The sequence below is a fragment of the Rhea americana genome, unplaced genomic scaffold (genome assembly GCF_003343005.1).
Source record: "Rhea americana isolate MKP2758 unplaced genomic scaffold, rheAme1 scaffold_193, whole genome shotgun sequence".
In the NCBI taxonomy this organism is placed as follows: domain Eukaryota; kingdom Metazoa; phylum Chordata; class Aves; order Rheiformes; family Rheidae; genus Rhea; species Rhea americana.
In genome coordinates this window covers 455967-480018 of record NW_028186072.1, presented here as the reverse complement: position 1 = coordinate 480018, position 24052 = coordinate 455967, and the positions used below count along the sequence as shown (strand labels likewise).

The following is a 24052-nucleotide window of genomic DNA, read 5'->3' as shown; positions in this document are numbered from 1 at the left end:
AGAACTATGCAAATATTTCAGATTTTTATATTTTTTAAGATAGTGTGAGAATATGAATTCACAGCTTCAGAATGACTGACAGGTGTCCGCCTTTGTAGGYGAGTCTACTGAAGCTCCATGCTAGGTAAGTACCTATTTCTACAGGACAGTTAAGTTCTCTTCAGCTTTACAAGAAACTCTGCAGACATATTCAGTATGAAATAACTGATCTCAATCAGAAGCTGAAAAAGAAATTTTATACTATATTATATAAAGAAAATACCTTTGAAGAAAACCAAGAGGTTTATCTGCCTTCATTCTCAAACAGGAAGCTATGTATTAAATCAGTAGATTAAAAATCTCTTGACTCAATGAAAAGCTCAAGTTATTAGACCTGTGTATTCGGTTCATAAGAAGCAATTCAGAAGCAAGTAACAAAAAGAAAAGCAATGAGGTTTGAAGTGGTTTAGTTGTTGGGGGCTTTTTGATTTTAGTTGGTCAGTTTTGAACATATTGAAGAAAAATGTGGTTACTAGTTTTAATAAGATCTTGAGTGGCGCTAATCAATCAAATACTCTTCCCTGTACAAGAGTGTTGCACTGTGCACATCTTCCATGAGAAGGAAGCATCAGAAAAAAAACACATTAATTGCAACACAAACTGGAATAGTGTATCACATGAAACATCAGCCTATTTGTAAACAAATTTCTTTAATTTGATAGAGTTCTAAGACTTTTAATTCCAAATCAGAAAAGTTTCACCTTGCAATTTCCAGATAATGCTGCACGAAGTATGAAACCCCTTCTCTCATCTGCAGAAMGGACATCTCACTTGATGGAAAGCTGCAGGGTAGGGAAATGGAAGTCTGCCATAATCCAGCACAGGGAGAGACGCTAATTCACCCAACTTACTGAAGATAGATTTTTACCAGCATAACTTGGAAAATGTTTCTCTGGGTGCAAATGTGGGGAGGAATCTTTTTTTAAACATTAGGAAGGTTTAATGCTGCATATAAAAATGCAATGAAAAGTGTAAATTGTACTGCTTTGAATTAAAGTTCAACTTCATCTATGTTTTAGGCAAATCCACTCAAGTTTCTATGGCATCATTATCATTCACGGGCAGTCTGTGCTATAGGAGAGCAATCCTCCTGGCTCATGTGACACATACCAAGAGGCCAAGGCCTTCACTCGCCTTAATCCTCTAAGCAACTGTGCTAGCTGAAAAGCAACTCATGGGACTTGTGCCCTTAGGAAYACCTATATGAATACTACAGAGGAAAAACATCCCCAGCCTTCCCTGAAAGTCTTTATAACAACCAATATTCCACTAATATTTAATGGTTTGAATGTTATTAGCACTCTCCCCATGATGATGGGTTAGCAAAAGGGAAACAATTTTTTTTTTTTTTTGGGGGGGGGGAGTATTTTCTAGTAGTACTCTACTGTCCCTTGCAACAGCATGTGGTTAGCTTTGCTGACTTCAGACGGTCCCAAGAGATGACTGCTCATAGGAGAATAAACTGTATTTGCTAGGGCAGAAAAACAACTGAAATTACACAGAAAGATTTTCCACTGTGTTTAGGCTAAAGTCCCGTATTTAAACCCCTGAAGCACATGAACTACTTCTGAAGGATCTGCAAAATGTAATTAAGCAGTCTGTTGGCAGACTTATGACCTGTACATTTTGCAGTTTAAATGTGAATTCCTAYATTTTGGGATGGAGAAGCTGAATGGATTCTGATGGTATTAGAACGGTTTATGGTTTTCACAGAAGACATCTTTCACAAACTGGCCATCATAAAAAGCCAAGACCCACTTAATTTATCAAACCGCTCAAGTCTGATAATAGATTCTCATTTGCATCAGAGGCCTTCTTGCGCACACACAGTGAAGCTATCGGGGCTGACTCTTTTCCACATTCTGCTAGTGTTCGTACTTGCACACTGGCAGAAGGCACGGCTTCCTGCCTGCGAGCTCAACTCCACCATACTCCTACCACTGGAAGCAGGCCAGAGAACTGGCTTTACCAACTATGCACTTTAAGTTCCTTCTATTAGGTTTTCTTTGAAAACCTATTGTTGAGAGCAGCTGAATATTAGTCATCTGACTAAGTAAACCAAAACTACATGAACTGGCCTTAAGAAAATCTACTAAGTAGAATATTAATGCAAAAACCCCTAAACTCTGTCAGAGTTTGGAATCTGAACTGATTAGAAGTTTAAAACCTGTATTAATCCTGATGAAGGTGCTTCTATGTTTTGACAAATAGTTGTTTTTACTAGGAAGTATTCAAAGATACAAGAATATTTTTAAAAAGGAAGACATTTACATCTACTAAATTTGATGTTTCTCTAGATCCCACACTTCTAGTACTTGCTTCAGAGTTTATGTACAGTTAAGATTCATAAAGCCTCAACTTTAATCATTAAAAAAAATTTTTTTTTTGAATCTGCTTCCTCATTTTAAGAGCTATTAAGTTGAGACATGAATATAGAGAAATAATGAAGGTGGGACCTAAAAGTGGGATTTTCATCTGCATATCAAATTTGTATTCAAGGCCCTGAAGCTTATTTCAAYTAAATAAAGGAAGTACTTGGAACCTAAATATCAACATTGTCTCATAAATAAAGTGGCATGATCTGAAGCGTAAAGCAAAAAAAAAAGTTGCACAAGTTTCTGTTAGAAAGGAAAGACGTGCTTTTGAAGCTTAGCCTAATGCTAGCACTTCAACAAAAAAAAACAGAGCAGGATGCATTAGCATTACATTGAACCATCAATGTCATACAGTACGCAAATTGTTGCCAAGCAAGCTTTAAAGCTTTTGTAAGTTTTGTAAGCCTCAAGTCAAATACAGCCAATACAATGATGAAATTGTTGTCAATATTTAACAAATAACTAAACAAAATTTATATCCTATAGAGTTTGTTAAACAGATCTTGTGACAGGTCAGAGCATCACAAGATGAAGTTATATAATCACTAGGGCTTCACTTTAATGCTGACAAAAAAAGTCTTCAAGATCATTAAAATGCAGGAAAGAACATTGTTTGCAGCTACTGATGAATTAGTAATGCATCTCTGATAAGTCATATCCATAAAAAAATATGACTTCACTGCAGTTTCTCGCCATGAGTTCAAAGCTAACTTAATAGATTTTCTTTGTTCTCTTATCTTTTCACAGAACAGGTTTGTTCCCATCTAGCTTAACTTCAGCAGAATGAAAGCAAGCCACAAAGCTTCCTTTCCTGGTTTTAAGGTCAAAAGATTTTAAACTTTGCTGAAATCACATTTAAATATGACATTTTCACAACTTGTCTTCTGACACAGAAGTTAACAGTCACAACACCAAAATTTCCTTTTTTGGAAAAGGAAGCTGTAGATATTTTAGCAAAGGCCAGCTAATAGCTGACTAGTGTTAAAATGCTTTCGGCTTACTCATTATGTATCATACATGCATAATGGAAGGAGGAAGAAAAGAAATCTCATGTAGTACTTTAAAACCTTTTAAGTCTCAGTTGAAATAATTCTGGGACTGCTTTCAGACTTTTAGGTTGCATAAGTCCAGTGTGATATTCTAAACACAAGTATAATATTTTATGCAAACTAAGATGACGAGAAACTTGCATAGAGCAAAGCTGTTCATGCATACTTCAGCATGTATGCATTCCACATCGAAGAATTCATACCTATCCCAGAAGGTCTTTGACTCACGTAACTTGTTCAAATGGAACGCTTGGTAGAATGCAGTTGACGGATTCCTATGAGATCCAAGAATCAAATAAAGATATTGAAAATGGATAAGAATATTAACTCTTATTCTACCTACCTTACAATTGGCTACCCAGACAACTTAAGATTTCTGTCCAAAAATGTACAGACTCCACAGAACTCCTTAGGAAGAGTTTAGTGACTGAAAAAACCTTACTGTTTCAATAGCCTAATTCTATGAGTTGCTATTAAGAAGGTATTGATTAAAAACCACCCCCTGAAACAAAATACCCCCCACATACACACACACACCCTTTGGATTTTCAGGTCATTTCAAATTGCCACTGTAAAAAAAGACTGTAAAAGCCATTAATAAAACATCTCGTACTATGCTGACAATATCCTACATAAAATGTATACCACTAATGCTACACATACCCAAAGATACCTTTCATATTTTTCATATTTTACAAAATCTCTTGACAAACAGTACCCTGTATTTCTGTTCAACTTAATATATTACTTCATTAGGATCACAAGATTTCTCCAAGTAGATCACTGTGTTGGAGTAAAACTGTGAAAGAGTAAGTTAAAATTGGGGGGGGGGGGAAGAATCTAAAATACTGCTAACTGTCAGCAGTTGTCACAGYCCTCATGCTCCCCCTTCACGTGCAACAGGCTGCTGTATTTCAAACAAGTTTTTTAGAGGTACTCTGCAAATCTGTAAATCTGAGAGCACGCCTTCTACCAGCTTGCTTCTCACACATCTTTAGCTCAGACTACAGCAACTTCTCTGACAACGGAAACTTGTGGCATAAGGTCTACAACCAYTGTTGAACCCCCTCCCCCGAGACAACCTGCCCTTCCTCATCCAGTGAGGATTTGCCCCAACTATAAGCAACTATACCCAGGGTGTAACTTGAAGGCCGTGATTCTCCAAAGACTGCCTGGACAGTTGTTCTTTATAGGGTACCAGATGAAACTGAGTTAATTTTCTATCACAAGTAGCTGTATCAGAGCATTCTACTTAAGCTTATAAACTGCTTTAATCAATCTCAGAGGTTTTTTTACATTGGTATAACTGTACTGACTCTAGGGAAGACTGTAACAGCCTAACTGAACAACTTTTTAAAAAGCTAGTACTAGCTCCAATTCCTTTCAAAAACAGTTTTTAAGTTGGAAGTATAAAGTTTATACCGATGTTAGAAGCACATCTGTCTACCTCTTTTCTAAGTTCCTAACAAGAATATTTCTTAAAGCAACTGTCTTCCAATCTTAACTCTCTTCATTTAAGCACAATTCCTGTACACATCAAGTTCTAAAACAAAAAAGCAAACATCACAGAAGAAACATCATAACAAAACACTTAACTGAAGTAATTTGATTTCCCTGACAAGTACATACCAACAACCTTGCAAGGTTAATAAAGAATGATTCCTGACCATTACCRTCACAAATTTTATTTGAAGCATTTGTCACTCCTTCCCCTCCCTTCTTTTCTCCCCTTCCTCCCTCAAAAAGGGTCATCAGGAATCCAGAATTAAGCTCAAAGTCTGCTACAGAATGTGCCTGGTCAATATGCTGATAAATATGCTCATGTCATGCAGACTTCATATATTTKCGTAATAAGCACTACGCACTTTAGTGACAACTAAATACCTACTTTTAGGAAGAGCAGTATGTAGCAGCACCATAGCTAAAGAAGGGATACAGGGGCCTAACATATGGAAGCAACTGGCATCTGCAGATAAAGTAGTATTCCTTTGCTTAAAGCAAGGATGAGCCCCAACAGAATTAGAAAGGCGTGAAAAGCATCTTTGTAACAAAGTGATTTTAAATAGAAAGTCATCTAATTTAAGACATTTATTTGCAGTGTATCAAACGCTGTTGCCATTGTTAGGTATAACAAGCTTGTCGCTTATAGCCACAAAGCATGCATCTCATAAGGGCTACTGTTGTACTAATAACCCATAAGCCATACACTAGATCTACTCTCAAGCAAGTATCTGGAAAGATACAAAGCTGCATCAATACAAAACACTTTTATACTATTTATGTTGTATTAATAAAACATTACATATATCTTAATGCAATTAAGAGAATATTTTCTACCTGATAAAATTAACATCTTGCTAAAATGCAGTTATCAGGGTTGGGGGGGAAGACCTTTACAGGAAGAGCTTCCTAACCACAAAAAGCAAAAAAGCAAAAACACAAATAGAGTTAACAATGCCTGATGTACAGGTCTGAACCAATATCATCAGGTTTCAAAAAGACTGTTAAGGCAACTATTTTTAACCACATTAAACAGTAAAGTGGGTTAGAGAGTTTAGAACTCCTATTTAATTTGCTGAAATGACTGGGAGCCCTGCTCCCAGGGGTATAAGGTAGCCTGCAACTGGGCAGCAGCCCCAGCTGTCACTGCAGACCTGCAAGGCTGATGGAGCACAGCTTGGAGCAGCAATACTGCCCATGAGGTTCCTTCCCTGGCAGGAGGGATACCAAGCCAGATACCAAGAGGCCAAAACTCAGCCCCAGCCATGGGCACATTTGCACCTCAGAGCAAAACAGCCTGCCAGGAAGAGGGGAGGTCATGGACCCCAAACCATTGAATCAGAGTACTCCTCCTCTTTCACAGAAGGTACCCCAGACATCTTTTATCTTAGCCTCCAGATAGTGAGGAAAGCAGGTATTCCTGAGAACAGGGGCTCAGTTCCAGTCCCAGAGACCAAGGTAATTAGCTTCCACAGACAGCAAGTTTAAGCATTCAAACTGTATCTTGCTTGGTTAAAAAATTAAGTCTTGGTTTCTTTACAAGAGATGCCATATTTATATCCATTGCAGGCTCACAAACCTCTGTATTTACTACATACTTCAGTGTTATGGTTTCTAAAAACAGTTTTAATGCTACAGAAATTCAGTCCAGATTCAGAGGATGAAAGTTGTACCAGTTCTCTGAATACTTGAAACATCAGCTGTCATCTTAAAAGGGAAGTCTAAATCATACCAAAGTCTCACCTCATATCCAAAATGGCATCTTTCCACCTCCTCTAATCAGGACAAGCATAAATCAAGTACAAATTTTATTCTAGAGGGCTCTGCTTTTTAGAAACCATGGCTATGAAAGCTGGCAAGCTTTCAAGCTTACAGATAAATTCAATTTAATTTATATAATCATACTATAGTTTCAGAAGCACCAATTATCAACTTAGTGCTCAGAGTCAGGCTGCTGAACAGACTCTTCAGCTACTACTTTTGAAGGAGGTATAGAAACATGACTGTCCATTGTATAACAGAATGTATGCCTCAATCTTCAACTCTTCAATCAGCAATTAAGGGCAAAAGCTTCAGCAAGAACAAGAGGAGGAACACCTAAAGAATACCAGGTTCTTTTTCAGGGTGGCAGAATCAAGAATTCACACTAACACACCTCAGACAGTTCTCAGATCTAAGTACTGCTGACTTATTTTCATCAACTTCGAAGACTGGGAAGGTCCAGAAGACTAAAGAGGCTAAAGTACCCATCTTTAAATTACCTCAGAGGAAAAACAAAGCAAAGCAGAACCGTCTATTTATTATTATCTAGAAGGCAGAAAAAACAACATTGATAGCCTTTTCAGAAGTGTACAGCAACCAAAAAATCCCTTACAAGACAAACTGTCAGGCCTTATATAAAAAAACAACAGATGTGACCAAGTTACTATTGTATTAGTAGAGCTTTTAATTACAAAAGTCATGCAAGAAGGCATTAAAATAGTTTATACAAAGTGGGTCCATGACCAATAACTACTCTGTACATGTGTTCTCCAATGGTTCAGTGGAAGAATGGAAGGATGCATCAACTGAGCTCTCCAAAGGTCTCCACCAACTCTGTTATAGGATACTTTAATCCATGACTTGGGCAGTGGAATACAGACTATCTTTATACTTGCAGATGATCTGCAAGCACTCTGGACAGTAGGAATAGGATTCAGGAAGATCTTGCCCAATTGGAGCAACGGTCTGAAATAAAAAGGATGTAATTCAGTAAGGATAAGCATGAAGTATTAAGCTCTGGTAGCAACAATCAGCTGCACAAGTAAAGTGTGAAATGTGCAGCAGGGTACAATTCACCAGAAGAGAATTTAAACAGCAGTTAAAAATCTTGCAGAGGTGTCAAATTTTCAAGACTTGTCTTTCACAGGATGTACATGTATTAACTGAAGTCTTGTTTTAGTCAGTCCTTCTGAGCCTCTAACCTAGACTTTAAGCCCTGTTTTAAAAACTAACCCTTCAAAAAGATATAAGCTGTATAGAGTTCAGATAAGACCACTATTGAAAAATAATTTGACATTTCTTTTAATCAGAAGAAAATTAAGCATCAAGAAGAGATGAAAAAGTTACAGAATTCAGATACTTCAACTTATCTACAAAGGAGAAGGGTTCTTTGCATACCTGCTAGATACAGCACAAACATTACTGTTTTTAATTGCAGCAAGGGAAGTTTAAACTGTGCATCAAAAATGATTTCCACACAAACAATAAGCAATAGAAAAGATTTCTTCCTTAGGTGATGAAATTTCCAGTCCTGGTAATTCTAGAAGAGACCAAACAGTAACTACTCCAAGAGATTTCAAGTCCATCAATCTTCCGACTGGTACACAGCCCCAGCTTCACAAGAATAAGACCATTAACAAGAACTTTAGAGGAAAAGTTCTGCCTTCTAACACAATCAACTCTTGCAGGAAAGAAATCTGACTACAAAATAGAGAAAGTAAAGGTTTATACTTTACAGTTGAACTGAAAGGCAGCTCAAAAAAATCATTTTTTTGCTGGAAAGTGAGAAATGACCACTCTAAATAGAAATTATTAGTTGCACATATGGCTCATACTGAAATACTAAGCTTAAGAATAGAAAGTCTTGGTACGGTAAGATACCTCTATATTATTTATGAAGTGGTTACTTCATTTCTGCCATTGTATATGAGAAGGAAGAGATTTAAAAAAACAGCCTAGTGAGCTACTAGCATATACAGATGTGCTTTTACAACTCTGATCAGTAAGGAGTTAAAATATGAAAGACATGGAGGCTTGTGCTATCAATTGCCAATTTGTTCTGCATAAAAGGACAAGTGAATTAGGCTCAGTTTCTAAAGCTTATAGAAGATTAAAGCACTTCTGGGCAATAGTACATGCATTTTTTTAAACACAGGTTAGTTCTCTTATATGTTGTACTAACCAGTAATAAAAGGCTGCTTTTACCTAGGTGAATAGCTGTGACCTAGACTGATTACAGTTGCTCTTTAGCTGAACACGTGGGGGTGGTTTCTTCAGAAGCTGAACCAGGGGTATCATCCAGTCAGTTGATTATAGCTTAGCAGGGAATGCCTCATAAAGGTTTGGGCATTTCAGGCTTATGTTTAGCCTAATAACAAAATTCCTTCTCCATTCCTCTTTCAAAAGATGTTTTGCTTTTTATACCTCCTTGTATTAAAAAACCACTGCAACCTGTTGACATACTTCTTCAAAGCCATTGTACTCAAAATACATACCCTAAAAAGCCATTAATAATTAAATCCCATTACATTTCCAGCTGCAGGTGCATTTAGCTACAGATGATAGGAAAAGCTGCCCAAGTTAACAGCCTGCATGTCAGTTTTCGAATAGTGGCTCTCAATCTCCATGGACATTAAAGGGGTTCACAGGCTACTTCTGAATGAAGACATTCACAAAAAAGTGGAGATGGGAAAAAAGTGCCTGAACTTGACTTCCACTGGAGAGAAGGTAAAGAAAAATGTCCACAAATTTAAGCACTATAACAGTGGACATGTTTAGTGGCTATTTTATAATTTAACTGAAGAGGATGGGGATGAAAACAGACAGATGCACCATACTATCATTAGTAGGACAGTACCAGTAGCACCAGTACTCAGTTTCAACTGCTTTCAAGCCTGCTACATATTCCCTGCTGGCACTTTGAGAATCATGAACAATCACCTTTAGGTAACTTTACTCAGACAACTAGAGAAACACATCACTTGTGGTAAGACAAAAAGGTCTGACATGAGCAGCTCAGTTCCATCTAGCTGCATTCTCAAGCTCCTGATGTTGAGATGTAGAGTGTTAGAAGAGGAAGAATCACATTTTCCCATCAGAGCTGCATCTTCCTTTCCGTAAGGGAGATGGTAACACATGCCTTCTTCACCCTGATCTCAAAAGAACAATTTGAGAAGGAACACTCTGCTCTGACTAAAGGTCTCCAAGGCATGAATGAGACACAACTGTCCCAATGGCAGAGTAAGAAAGTTTGGCAGAGCCATTTCACTGATCATTTGCTTGCTCTGCTGAGATGTTGTCATCAGCTCTGCCCTTCCCCTGCTTCAGGGGCAAATGTCTCCAAAAGAGACACCTGAACATTTTTCAATCTCTAAAGAGGCTAAGGAAAAGAGTGAAACCACTTTTACAAAAGTGGTAGTACGAATGCATCATGGGGAGAACAGGTTAAAATCACATTAATAACAGTTAGACTAGAGGGATGTTGTAAATCTGAGTCTTCAGTGAGGAAGAGTCAGACATTTCTCATTTTTTTCCAGTCAACTCCAAAGAGCAGGCAGTCACTGCTATCACCACATACCCTTGCCTAGGGACAAAAGCCATTCTCTTAAGCTACACTAAAGAGATACCAACAATTTCTTCTCTTCTACCAGCACTGAATAGCTTCAGAAAACACTTTTCTACTTGACTTATCATTGCATTTTAAAAAACTACTCAATGACTTTAACAGTCTTGTTTGAATTAGAGCATATATATTCTACCATTTCCTACCACTACAAAACCGACAGATCTGAGGTGATACCACAAACATATCCATTGCATGCAAATCATAAGGTGATTAGCTTCACTTCTACATTTAGTGTCCAAAAAAACAGCAACAAGGTTTTTCAGAATTTGCCTACTGACTATGAAAGTGCAGTCTAAAAATCCAAATAGCACTTTGACACAAGTCTGAATTCAAACTTTATTTAACATCAACAATCCTTTTGTTAATACAAGGTCCTAACTGCAAAGCTAGGACTTCTGTTCTGACTATTGTTTTCGTTGAATATCAAGGCTACTACTCCAGACAACAGCCAGTGCAAAACATTGACATGGGTATTTTGTAAAGATTTCTTTTATGAAAGTTCATCAGACAAGATGCTTAGGGTGCAGCTGCACCTAATTTTTCACTTCAGTATACCAAGTTTTGCTACTAATAATTCAAAGCTTTCTTTGATTAACATTATTTTGTAGTTTTGCCTTTGAAGTTCCTTTTAGACATTAAAACAGTAGAGCAAAGGAACAAAAACCCGCTACCCTGCCATTCATTTTACTACATTCTTTGAAAGCTTGATTCAAAGTTTCTTTGAAGAGAGAATTAGGGTTTCAAATATATTGATCAAACTTAAGAAGGACACTAGGACATCATATTTCCTGTATACAAAGCCTTAGATCAATAAAATGGGGGCATTTTGCTGTAAGATATACTGGAACAACAGTATTCAAGTGTGTTCAGCAGTAATCATCCAGTATTTGAGGGAGGTTTGCTGAAGAGTTGAAATACCTACTAAGTTCTTATATTACTATTTATACTAATCATGGAGAAAATTTAAGTGTTCGTCTTCTAAATTTCCATTTAAGAAAACAAAACCTTAAATTGAACACTTAAATATTCCTTTTTTTTTTTAACCAATTTAGTTCTCAATATGAAGAAATAACTCTATTACTAATGGCTAAATTACCAAGAAACAGATTAGAGAATCTTTGGTCTATTGTTACAAATTTATTAGCAATAGCCAAGCTACTTCAAAAAAAATTGTTAACTTTTCACTCAGAAAGGCAAAAGACATTTGGCAGCAAAATGCCTCCTCATGCCTCTGCAGAGTCCAGGACAAGCCAAGTRTTGCTGCTACTTCACCAAGCTACTGTAAGATAGAAAACCTTTTCTCCTCCAAATACATAAGATCTGGTGCTACTATCATGGAGAAACAGTTTTCTCTTTACAACAGTAGTATTCAAAATCATTTGCTTGGGACCTATTAAGACAGGAGTCAGCAGTACCTGCTGCTCTAAGATGAGAATATCTTATTGTCCCACAAAATACTGCTTAGTCTCTTACATTAGATGACTTATCCAGAGGAAATTAGCTGTTAGTCACTATTGAAGTATCATGCATCTGCTTAATTTTATGTAGACAGGAAAACACATGCTCTCAGAACTTATTTTAATAGTTCAAAGAAAGTCTGACAGTTTTTCTTCATTAACATAACCAAAAGAGAACTACTCTCCAGCTAGTTTCAAGTGTCCATTCCATATAAATATGTATTTTTTTAAATAGTACACTGACAACATGAACTTATGTCACAATATACTTTATATAAGCTAATTTATGGTTAAGAAAGCTTTAATAAGTTAGTATTTTCAATTAACTTTTTTTATAAACAATAAAAAGAAACTTCTAACTTACCAGAATTCTTCCCTTGCAGAAGGGCCTACTGAAGTTAGTCTTCCTCTGTTTGTATATCATTTGCAGCAGAACACCAAAACTGTCAATCAAGGTAGATTAGGCCCAACCATATCCCCAAAGAACTTGAAAACTAGAAGTAATTTCAAAAATAATGAAGACCTCCACCAAAAAAAAAAGCTAGAAGAAAATAGATTTTTTTCTGCAAAGAAGTTCCTGAACAGGGACATAAGTAGTGCTATACTAACAGTACGAAACACGATGCATCTTGTTAGACTGCAAAACAGGTACTGAATGCAAGATCCTCTTGCCACCTTTTCTCCACATGTCACTTTAAAGGACTATGCACACACATTTCTTGATATCTGTCGAAAGCACTGTCAGAAACCCAACCCATCTCTCTACATAAGTGAGAAGTTCTGGTTCATGAAGTTCATGATTTCATTGTATTATAAAAAAGCTTTAAAGACTTCTTGCATAATATACAGAAAAATCTACAGTAGTTATGACACTCAAAATACTATTTAACCTGTGTTCTAAAGCCTTTCCCAAGAGGTTTTAGAGTTTTAGCCCCACAAGAATGTTATCTTTTAAAGAAAATGCTTTGTTGCTGCTACTAAGCAGTAAGATCCTAAAAATGATCCATTGACTAGTGAGGGCAAGAAAATACTCTCAAGGTTAAAACCTATAGGGCCACTGAAAAGGAAACCTCAGTATCTTTAGCAAGTGAGCCAGTAAGTACTGTTTGTCTCCTTACTGTGCTTACTCAGTAAGGAGAGTCCTGTAAGTAGACTSTAAGTAGATATACAGTCAAAAAAAGACCCTGCAACTTTCCAATTTCAACAGCCACTACTCAAAACTCTAGGGGTGAAATTCTCTCAGATCCCAGACCACAGACCCCATATCCCAGAAGTCCTATAATCATAACAGCTTTGAGGTAGTTTAAGACTTGCCAATGATCTTTTCCATTCTCTATATTCTGTCTTCCCACTTGCCAAAGGCAGATTCAGTGCACTTAGTTCACTGCTGACTTGCACTTCAGCTCTAGCCGCATAGCCACTACTCTCATACTTTTCTTCCTTGCACACAGTATTGTCAAAGGTAAGTTTCCTAAAGCACTGTATGCTAAGGTTATTTTGTGAAGGCTGTCATGGTTGTCAGTCCAACTGAATTTTAATTACACAATTCTGCAAACTGAGTAAGGAATGGTTTGAGTGAACCTTCTCACTGAGTAAGCTATCCTTCAGTTCTTACAGTAAAGATAAGAAAAACAGCTCAGGAATTAAGATGCACAGCTTAATAGGGAACTTCAATGATGTGTCCTACTGTGTTTTTTTCCTCTTGTAAGTACCACCAACCCATCAAACAGAACTGCTAAGAAGCTACCCAGAAGGTGGTCAAGAAAGGAGCAGAAATTTTTCATGCCTGGTGCAGTATTTGTTGATTTCAGGCAAGTAGTGAATACTGACAAACAGCTTAGTAACACCACCTGGGACAAGGCTACAAGCACTGGAAATTCAAGTAGAAGACAGAAAAAGCTCCACTGTTCAGAGGCTAGCTCTCACTTTTCTGTACCCCCTCTTCACAGAAGAACTTTGGAGTAGAAGCTGATAAACTTCTATATCAATAAATTATAGTTATAGTAAAAAATAAATTATAAATCAATACAGAAAGTCTTTGACTCCATGGGCACTCCTACTGCTACAAAAAGCTGTTGGAAAAAAAAAAACCTACAGAAGTGCCTGTAGGAACCATCCATGTTTGGACCAATTCAGAAACAAGCTTTAACGAAGAAAAAACCCAACTTTGTGAAAGCAACTTACATGGTCTAAAACCCATCATGCTTCATCTTGCAACAAATCAAGTCCTTTAAGCTGCAATTTGCTAATTAACAACATTCCACCATGTTATTCTTTTGCAAATTATCCCATCCAAGACAACAAGCTCAGAATGCATATAAAATGCCAGACCTCAATTCACTGGATAAAAGGAAGCATTACCACCACCACCACCCTGCCAAACCCCATATTCCAAACAAAAAACAAACCAACCCTATGTTTCTGAAATAGAAGGATCCACATGTCAGTAATGCATTGTATATAGAAAAAGAAATGTGGAAGAAATGTCAAAATGCATTTAAAAAGTCAACTTTACCTTGCTCAACTCTCCTGGTAAAGAAAGAGGCATTTATTAACATGTATGAACTTGTTATTGTAGCAAATTAGGCCCCTACTGCCTGCACTGCCCACAAAGCTAGATTTCATCAAAACTCTGGGTGAAGAAAAAACTGCCTGCAATTACTGGTGAAAACAGCATTGCAGACCAGAACAGCTAGTTTGAGTGTTCATTTCCACAGAACCTAACCCCCAAAATTAGAGATTCCCCCCCCCCCCGGATTAAGCTGCAGTAAAGGAGTTTCAGATATTTCAGTTATCTACATATTCAAATAGTTCCTGTTTTTTCATGATCAAAAAAAAAAAAAAAAATCTGTGGGAGGAGGAGGAGGGAAGCAGAAATCATTGAAGCAGATGTGGCCAAATCCTACCAGTTATCCAGTTATTTGACAACAGCCAAGAAAGCATCTCTTAGCAAACACTTAATTAAAACATTTAGCTTTTGAAAAGATACTATGTATTGCATGGGTTACACCACAGTATATTACAAGTGTATTTACTCTCCCACACAATTTACAAGACTTGTTAAAACTCTCAAGCTTCATTCAAGCCTGCACTGAGCTTAAGTTACAGTTCAATAACTGAAGCACTTTCAGCATGACAGCTTTCTACTTTGCCTATACTGACAGTATTTAAAAAGAAATGGTGGTAGTAGTGTTGATGAAGATACCCACAGACCTGGCTCCCACCAAACTGTTCTACACAGATGTTCATACATTCCCAGAAGTTGTCATCTATAGCCCTACACAAACAGTTGAAGTAACTGACAGAAGCAAGTAGGCTTCTAATCCTCATTTTTGGTCAACCTTGCCTCCAATAAGCCAGACAAGCGTAGAATGACACAGTATCTTCAGACACTTCACTGAATCTCATTTCCTATCCATTCCACACTTCCATCACCAGTTCACATGCATATCCCACTCATCCCCTCCTGGAGATGAGAGGGGCAGGACTGTTGACACAGATCTATATTTCAGTTTGCAGTCATTACATGAGCACCAGACAGCAACATGCCAGTGGTAAACTGTGATAGACAGCTGACCCCTCTCTATCATGCTAATTAACATTTTTATCTTCTCACTGCACCGCCAAGAGCATCCACTCAACCTATCACAACACAAATGCATTCTTCCTAGTTTCTAATGGGGAAACACACATACATACAAAATACCTCTTGGAATGGTTTTTATTTTTATTGTGAGGAATAAAAGTGTCCAATCATCTTTCATGTAGTAGAAAGAAAGAGCAACTTACCTACCCTGCATTTGTAAAAACAAACTACCTTATTATGCAGAAATTCACCAACTCTCCATGCATGTTTGAATTTAGAAAGTATGCAGTTTAAAGATAGAGGAGTTTTCAAAAAGAGGAATGAAGATGCAACCTTACACTGCACTTCAAGTGGCTTTTCATATCTGGAGAATCTTCTCAGAAGACAGTAGCCTTAGCAGTTACTATAAATACCACTACCTTTACACTTTGTCAAATATAGAGATGAAAGCAAACACCTGTGGCTGACAATCTAGATTTATCTACTAGAACAGTCATATTATAGTGGGGGAATTCTCAGTTTCTTATAGAATGTTTGCTGACACACAGAAAGCATAACCAAACTTGGTATTTTTCATAAGCAACAGAAGGAATTCATCACCAGCTTTAAAATTGAATTAACATATAACTTCAAAATGCAATAGGCAGATACTCAGAAATCCAGTATAGTAACACAGAACAATTCCTTTTCACTACAGAATCACCTGAGGTTGCAAGAGATTCCTGGCACTTCTTATAAAGAATGTTACTCAGCATGCACAGCCCAAGAGAAACTCCAAATCTGATAGTTTGATTCCAATTACCGATATCCTCCTGTCATTTACAGCCTGCCCAAAAATCCAGAACACTTGAATACCAGCCTTTAAGAAGAACTTTTAAAAAGCTTCCATGAAACATTTGCTGTTATTCCTCTCATACGAGACAGCATTTGGGGAAAAAAGAAAAAAGTTGACTATGGAATACTTGTGCTCATATTTAGAAAAGTAGGAAAAAAATCTTAACTATTCTGGTCTGCTGCTGTAATAGTACACAGTACAGAGAACTGTTTGTTTCAGCACTAGAACACTTAAGGCCTTAAGAGAAATTGAACCATTTTACCTTGTGAATTTTGCAAGTATTAAAAGGGGGGGGGGTAAAATAACTGTCATTCAAAACTCTTGCTACAAGATTTCAAGACAGTATCACCTCCTCCTTAGCAAAGGCCTTTATAAGTTTAAACCGTGAAAGAACAATGCCAAATGAGCAACCTATGCTATTTTTGACTATTTAGGTATCTTAATATTTGATATTAGACTACATGACAATACGTTTTTCATAATCTCAACATTGGTGTATTACTCATGTTATTTTATGTAATTTTTTTAGTTGTATGCAGTTTTTGCTGTACTACTAAAAGAGGCTCTGTTTGCATTAGGTATCACTTGATATCACCAACTGTAATGTTCACTTAAAAATTTGTTTTTCAAATGCTGTATTTCTAGCCAAAAATAGTAACATCAACCAAACTGCTGATTGATTTAAGGAGTCTGTCCATATTTCATTCTCTCCAGCTTCTACAAACACTCAAACAGAATCCTTCAGTTAGGAGAGCTGAAAACATTCGGTTCTGCAGCTATGGTAGAGCTGAAAGCTCTAATAAGCTTAAGAATAAAGTGGAGAAAAGGGATAGTATTGACTAATAATGCAATTCAAGCATTGCTTACTGGCACATACTTGCCTAGTCCTTTAATTTCTTCTTTAGGAATACAGAATACACACCCTGAGCAATACATAAAGGAACTCTTATCAAAGTAGTATTAATGTCTATGCCCAATTTCAATCTTATATTATTAAGAAAGTCTCAAAGACTCAGTCTTACCAATTATACTTCATCAGCAACCATTAGTATACTATACAAATAAGTGACTTAGCTGAATGGGGAGATACATGCTGTGAAGAGGTCCTTACAATCAGGTTTTCAATAGTCTAGCCACTGTAGCTGACAGTTCACAATCGCAACCATTCATTAAAGATCCTGGAATACAGCTTGCACAGTTCAAGCTGGTCAGCTATCTTTGGAATATGATCTATGGTCTGCCCCTTTTCCAACATGCCTGGTAATATTTTTGCCCCTAGAGTCTGTCAAACATGCAGGATATTTGAACAAGCTTTCTCATTCAAGTTTTTTTTTTTCCTCCCCTTCAAGATGCAAAACAAAGTATAAAGCTAGTTCAACTATTATGGTTGTCAACTACAAATTTCTGTATATGTTGGGGTGAAGGTGAGTGGAGGTACTGACACACACTGACTGATCTTGAGATCACCTCTTGTGTATTCCAACTTTCCTTCACCAAAAATAATTTGCATTGTTGTTACGAGGCTAGTATATGAATAGTCAGGGTCATTCTCAAATCCAGTTCTACATGCCTGCTTTCACTGCATTTGTCAAAGATACTATAAAATTCAAAGTGGATTATAATATTCACTTCTACCTCAGAAAGCGTACTTTTCTTCTATCTATGAATACCATTGCAAGTTATTCTGCCTGTAGCCACATTTAGAGAGGAAAAGGAAAAAAAATATTTGTTATGTTGTAGATATAACTTGCACAAAGCATATTTGTTTGTAAGAACTTAATTTAGAAGCTTAAAAAAGCCAAACTGATGACTTCAGTTTAAAGAAAAGTTGAGACATGCCAAAGGCTTCTTTATTCCTTTGGACCCCTTATTTTTCCTCTGCTCTCAGTATAAGATTTTGGATTATGCAATTCTTCATTATTCATCAGATCAACCCAAGTAATACAGCAGTTTTATTTAGGCTACTGTGAAAGCTTTTTGGACTAACAGGACAGGAAATTAAAGGTTATRGGCAATATCTCTGGTAAATAATCCTGATATCTATATCAAGCTGTAGCCTTATACCTCCAAATACAGCTATTTTAGATGTAAGCTAATCTAAAATAATGGACTGCGAGGCTCCTGTCCCCCTGCTCTACACAAGATGGGAACAGACGAACTTTTAATGTTAGAAGTCTCTGGCTCATACTCACTGCAGTTCTCATTGTTTTCAAAGAATTCCCATCCTAAACTATCTTACCTTTAAAGCAGTTCCCTTCAAATCCAAAGTAGTAAATGATTTACTAAAAAATCCAGGATATTTAGAGCTATATATTATTCCTTGACTATTTTAAAAAGAGAATACTCTACAAGTTTGTCAAATCTCAATTATGCTTAAGTGTTTAAATATAATGGGCAGTGCCAGAAGATATGTAAATACCTTCTTAAAAATTGGCCTCTCCTTCCTAGGTATATTTTGAATATTATATACTAAGATTAAAAAAAGACAAGGCTTTCCACAAGCTTTTAGCCCTTACGATTACAAAGTATACCCTCTAAACAGAAGCAAGTGTTAACTTCCTGAACCTGCAAGCAGCCTGAGACAGTGACTCATGACATATGAGCTCCCTTTGTGCCTTATTAGTTTTATCAGTGTCAACTCTCAGCCTATTAATGACACTTGAAAGTCTCCATTAACTATTTCACCACTAATTTCAGTAGGTTAAGCAGCTGGGAATAAGCCCATTTAAACAGCTGTAAAGTACTAAAAAGCAGGAAGAATAGAAGACAAGCAAAAAGGGCTAAAAAAAAATAAAATAAAGCCTTCTCAGAGTAATAGCAAATAAAGTGGTAATTCTGCATATAACAAGATGCTAGGTTATCTTTTTCTCTCTGAAATCAGTGGCAGTCAGGCTACAATCAGAGAGCTAAGAAGCACAAACAGATCTACTGAAAGCATATATCCTACTGCCTACATAAAGCAAGCTTTTATTGGTTACCAGTATCACTACTAAAACAAGCTATTCCAAGGTTAGTTCTTTATTAAGCCAGGCAGAATCATTTACACAATAGTCCATGCCAGTGTAAAGAAGTCATGTAAATCCTGAAAGTTTTATGTTTGAAATTGTTCTGAGAAGTGATATACCCATTCCAACCTACTAACTCTTCAAAATAATCTCAGAATATAGTTCAGAATAAGACTCATACAGAGTCCAACAACAACAAGCAGCAATATTCAGAATACTCTTCCTCTTCAGGTCCACTGAACCTAGCTTTCTTTGCTTAGTTGAACTAACTGGCCTACTTAGGACTGAGCTAGCTCAGTTAAAGACACACTGTCAGCTACAAGTCTTCAAATTAAAGGCGGAATCAACTCTAAGAATCACGCCTCTACTACGAATTTTTCTGAAAAGGAAGCATAGGTAGAAAGGAAGTTAACGTTTTTCCTAGCTTGTATAAAACATTCCTCTAACCTTTTAAAGTGTGTTATAGGAACAGTAAGACTATGTACTGGTGTGAAAGAGAAAGCAAAGCTTGGCTTTATTTCTAGTAACTTAGTTTTCTGTAGAAAAGTAGTAACTATTTATGGGAATCATATGGATTTTGCAGTCCTTAGRTCCAGTAGTTAGGATCATCCAAGGTGGGAGGAAGACAGTAAGTTGGCGCGTGCATATAATGCCCGTACACACCTACCTGCAAAACCAGGGCCTTCACTTCTCAAGTAGGTACTACCACTCAGCACCTGACCAGTATACTGAAAGTGATATAGTCTAGGCTTATCCTTCAAAGGACAAGGAAAAAACTCTTACCATGCCATATAGCTCCTTGCTTAGTGTACCACTGCAACAAATGACTGTTTTTATTACCCAGTGCAGGAGCAGACAACTGAGAAGATAACCACAAGTTAGTTTCTCTGAATATCCTAATGTGGCAAGTAAAAATAACACGCTGCATTCAGAGTCCACCTCTGCTTTTTAATTCATGGTTCTCACAGCCAAGTTTCTGAAAAACTGTTTTTGGGAACAAATAACGTGAGAATAATGTTGCCAAGTGTCTCAAGTTCATAGATAGTGTTTTTACACATTGTGATAGTACTTCTATCCAGGGAAGACTATCAAGAACTGTCTTCACTAGTGTGTAGCACAAAGTTAGCAGTTTGCAGTTTTGAGTAAGTGGGACAAGTTTTTCCTTGTTGTTACATAAACTTAGTGATTCATTTGTCACAGATGATCATATCTGTTGCTACAATTTATAGAATTAAGTATTACAAGCTATGCAAAAGGAATGTATGTCTTCAAAATGACTTAAAAATAAATGTTTCCCAATAACTATATCAAGCTATTAAAAAAGTCACCATTTTGAAATCAAGCCTTATTTGCACTAAGAAGGGTTTGCCAGCTGGGTCAGCAATCTTAAGGTAGGTACAACTGCAGGAGTATTTTTAACAGTATAACTTTCTTCCACATTCTTCACTGCTCTATTTTTAAATCAGAACTAGCAGAACAGTCTATAACACAGCTTTTGTTTACACAAAGGTACAAGCAGAGTTACTATCTCAAACACAATGCCAGTCAAAGCTCAGAGTGAGTACAAGGCCTACATTATTGCAGTTAAAAACAAAGTCTTTAAGGACAAGCAGAGCTACCTTCTCCATCCACTGCACCCTAACCCCCACATACGCAGCAAGTTTACTGAAAGGCATTCTGAGTAACCCAAACTTATTTTAAAGGCTGGTATTCTTCCACGGTGAGAGAAGGAAGATAGGGTAATTCAGCAAGTTGGACCTTTTAATAATAGTGTTATTTGTATTAATAAAAATAGGAATAAGTATAACCCACATGCATTTTGTTCCTCAAACTGCAGTAATCTCAAAAATGAACATTAATGTTTGAGCATTGAATTAATGTTACTACTTTCCTTGAAATCTTCTCTTAAAGAAAAGAATTAAGAACAGTTTTAGTCATCGTGCCATCCTTCAGAGCAGGCCGATAGGTCTGAAAAAAACACGTTCCCTCTCTCAGACCATTTGATTAGTCTGCCTCTACTAAAACCATTATTAAAACTAACAGTTACATATTATCTTTCTATAAAAGGAGACTCGTTTTGAGGTAGTATTTTCCACTGTCTACATATTTTCCCCAAGAAAAAGCAGTATGATCTTACTCAATTCAACGGGTTATCTGCAGTTTTCATTATATTAGCCCATACAAATTCATATCCAAGCTGCAGCTATTTCCCTTACTGACTGGTATTTCCACGTGCAAGTCTGACGGTAGGAGGAAAAAAAAAAAAAGCGTTAAAAACCTTTAACTTTTCTGAGACACTTCAGCCAACAGTCCTGAGGCAGCACTATGTTTTTTTTTTTTTTTAAAAAAAAAAAAGCATTAACACTGCAGTTTACCAGTGCTGAATAATCCATTTTAACTTTTTTTTCCCAGAGAAAAGGATTTCCTCAGAAACTGAGCAATTATGTAGATGCACAGACAGTTTTCAGTCAGTTTGGATGCGGAAGAGGCTACGTTACTTACAGCTTTCTGAATACTTTCTGCGCTGTTTTGAGAGGGAAAAAATTATCACCCTCACAGACTGAAAAGAAACAGTACTATTCACTGCTTGCCTACACTCTCTGTACGTTCTATAATCTTAAAAACACATACAGACAAAACCCACACTGATACTTTGGTAGGAGACATTTTAAACATGAGCTGCTAAAAAACATCTGACAATAACCTAAAGCTTATTTGTTTGTTCTTTTAAAAACATAGTTTGAAATAGTTCATACCTGTCTTCATCACCATCAACAGGAATAGATATGCCAAAGACAGAGCTGGCAAGACTGTTCATAGGAGTACTTGCAGGTAACTGAAGAGGATTTGTTACAGTGTCTGGAACAGGAGGCTTCACAAGAGGCTTACTTTCAGCTATAACAGGAAGTGGCGGCTGAGGTAGGGGTTCTGATTTTCTTCTAGTATCATCGATCTGGCCTACTAAGGATTGAGCTGGAGTCTGAAATTGTCCAAGGTTCGATTGTGGCAGATTTGTAGGTACATTAGGTGTGCCTTGTATTAAGGAGTGCCCGACATGCTGTTGTTGGACAACACTGGAACTTCTACTCACAGAAGTGTGGCTAGTCAGTTGTGACTGCACTAGAGTAACAGGAACGTTTGGCATAGTAACAGAAGTGGTAGACACGCTAGGCACACTTGTACCGGGCACAACTGCAGGCACATTCTGAACTCCAGAAACCATGGTATGGGGAGCACTGGGCATCCCAGACACTTGACTGCTACCACCTATTTGATGCTGAGTCACAGGTTTCTGTTGCACAACGCCTGTATGTCCAATGCCTTGCTGCACCACACCTCCAGGCTGTGGAACGGCAGCCTGGCTAGACTGCGTCTGGCCACTCTGCATTACTCCTGATCCCTGTCCCACTACTTCACCAGCTTGTGCTGACACCCCCATCATTGGTGCTCCCACAGGTGAGGGATTCTGGCCAGTCACCTGTCCCACAGAGAGGCTGGAAGCCACAGTACTTGGAATAGAGCCTGTGGTAGCTTGTTGAATAGCTCCTTGAGACTGCATAATTGTCATGTGTTGCATGTATTCAGTCTGACCAGAAGGCTGCGTCGGCAGTAGATGCACTGGTGGAATTTGGGACTGAGAATAAGCAAATTGTTGAGGCTGAGTCACTGGTATGTTTGCTTGCTGCACCTGCTGCTGTGCCACAGGAAGGCTTGGCTGGCCCATCGTTACACTTGGGGGTACCATGCCTTTCCCATTGGGTCCAGCCTGTACAACACTCTGTGCATTTACCTGTGGCTGCGATTGCTGCGGCACCATCATTTGCTGATTTGCTACTGGAGTCCCAGAAAACACAGGCTGAGCAGTACTTTGAGGCATGGCCCCACCTATGGGTTGTTGTGGCTGTTGTTGTTGTCCAATGACAAAATTAGGTTGCTGTAGAGAGGGCTGGTTCATTTTCTCTGTCTGGAGCAGCTGTGACACAGCAGTAAGGGAACTGTCAGCTATAGAATCCGGGCCATGTGCCGATGCTGGCACAGCTGAGACGACGATAGAACCTCCTGTGGCACCAAGGCCACTGTCCCTCTCTTGAGCAGCCTGCTCAAAGGTGCTGCTGTGCCTAATGCAATCTCCAGTCCTGCCCAGGACACCTCCACCATCTGAGTCCCGGTCATAATACTCCATACACGTCCATCGTCCTCGCCTGTAGGGCTCTCCTGTACCATGGTCCAGCTTGATCACCCTGAAGCGTGAGCTGCATGCAGCAGCCACCATCTGAGACATGGTCCCAGGAACAGCAGATGTAGAAGCTCCTGTGGAGGGCACGGCAGCCTGAGCACCGCTGCCACCTGCCATGGCGGTGCCAGAGGGAGCAGCCGCTGGGGGCACGGCAGAGCTCTTGGGCACAGCCCCCCCATTGGGGCCCAGGACCGGCAGTGCCGCAGCCACCCCACCAGCAGCTGCAGCCAGCTGCCCATCCAGAAGGAGGTTYGGAGAGACACTGCCAGGCGTTTCAGCCTCGCCCACATTGTTGAGAGTCTCCTCAGAGGAGCTCCGCTCACAGACATCCTCAGGGCCGTAGTCAGTGGCTCGGGATACGTCGAAGATCTCAGAAGACACGTCCTCCGTGCGGGACTCGTCRGGATCGTCCAGGCTCTCAGTGTCCTCGGTGATGCTGCTGGCCACCTGGGCCGTGGTCACGCTGGTGATCTGGAAGCAGCTCTTCTTCTTGGCCGGCATCTTGGACATGGTTCCCGCACGGGGAGGGGCCGCGCCGGCCGGGCGGAGGCGCGCACGGCGCCGGCCGGGGGCGGCGCGGGCT

The 24052-nt window shown here is 38.4% G+C and overlaps 1 protein-coding gene across 2 annotated transcripts in view; it reads right to left on the bottom strand.

Annotated features, from left to right (window-relative positions):
* TSC22D2 (TSC22 domain family member 2) overlaps nucleotides 1–24046 on the bottom strand; it is a 30621-nt gene extending 6575 nt beyond the window's left edge. Inside the window, exons 1-2 of one of the 2 annotated variants that reach the window (XM_085302826.1) lie at nucleotides 21989–24046; nucleotides 3667–3738 (exon numbers count right to left, since the gene is read on the bottom strand). In XM_085302826.1, the coding sequence (XP_085158952.1) occupies nucleotides 3667–3738; nucleotides 21989–23979 (2063 nt within the window). In that variant the 5' untranslated portion in view covers nucleotides 23980–24046. The remainder of the gene's footprint in view (nucleotides 1–3666; nucleotides 3739–21988) is intronic. The other variant, XM_085302827.1, reaches the window with a different exon arrangement.
* Between the last annotated feature and the right edge of the window lie 6 nt (nucleotides 24047–24052).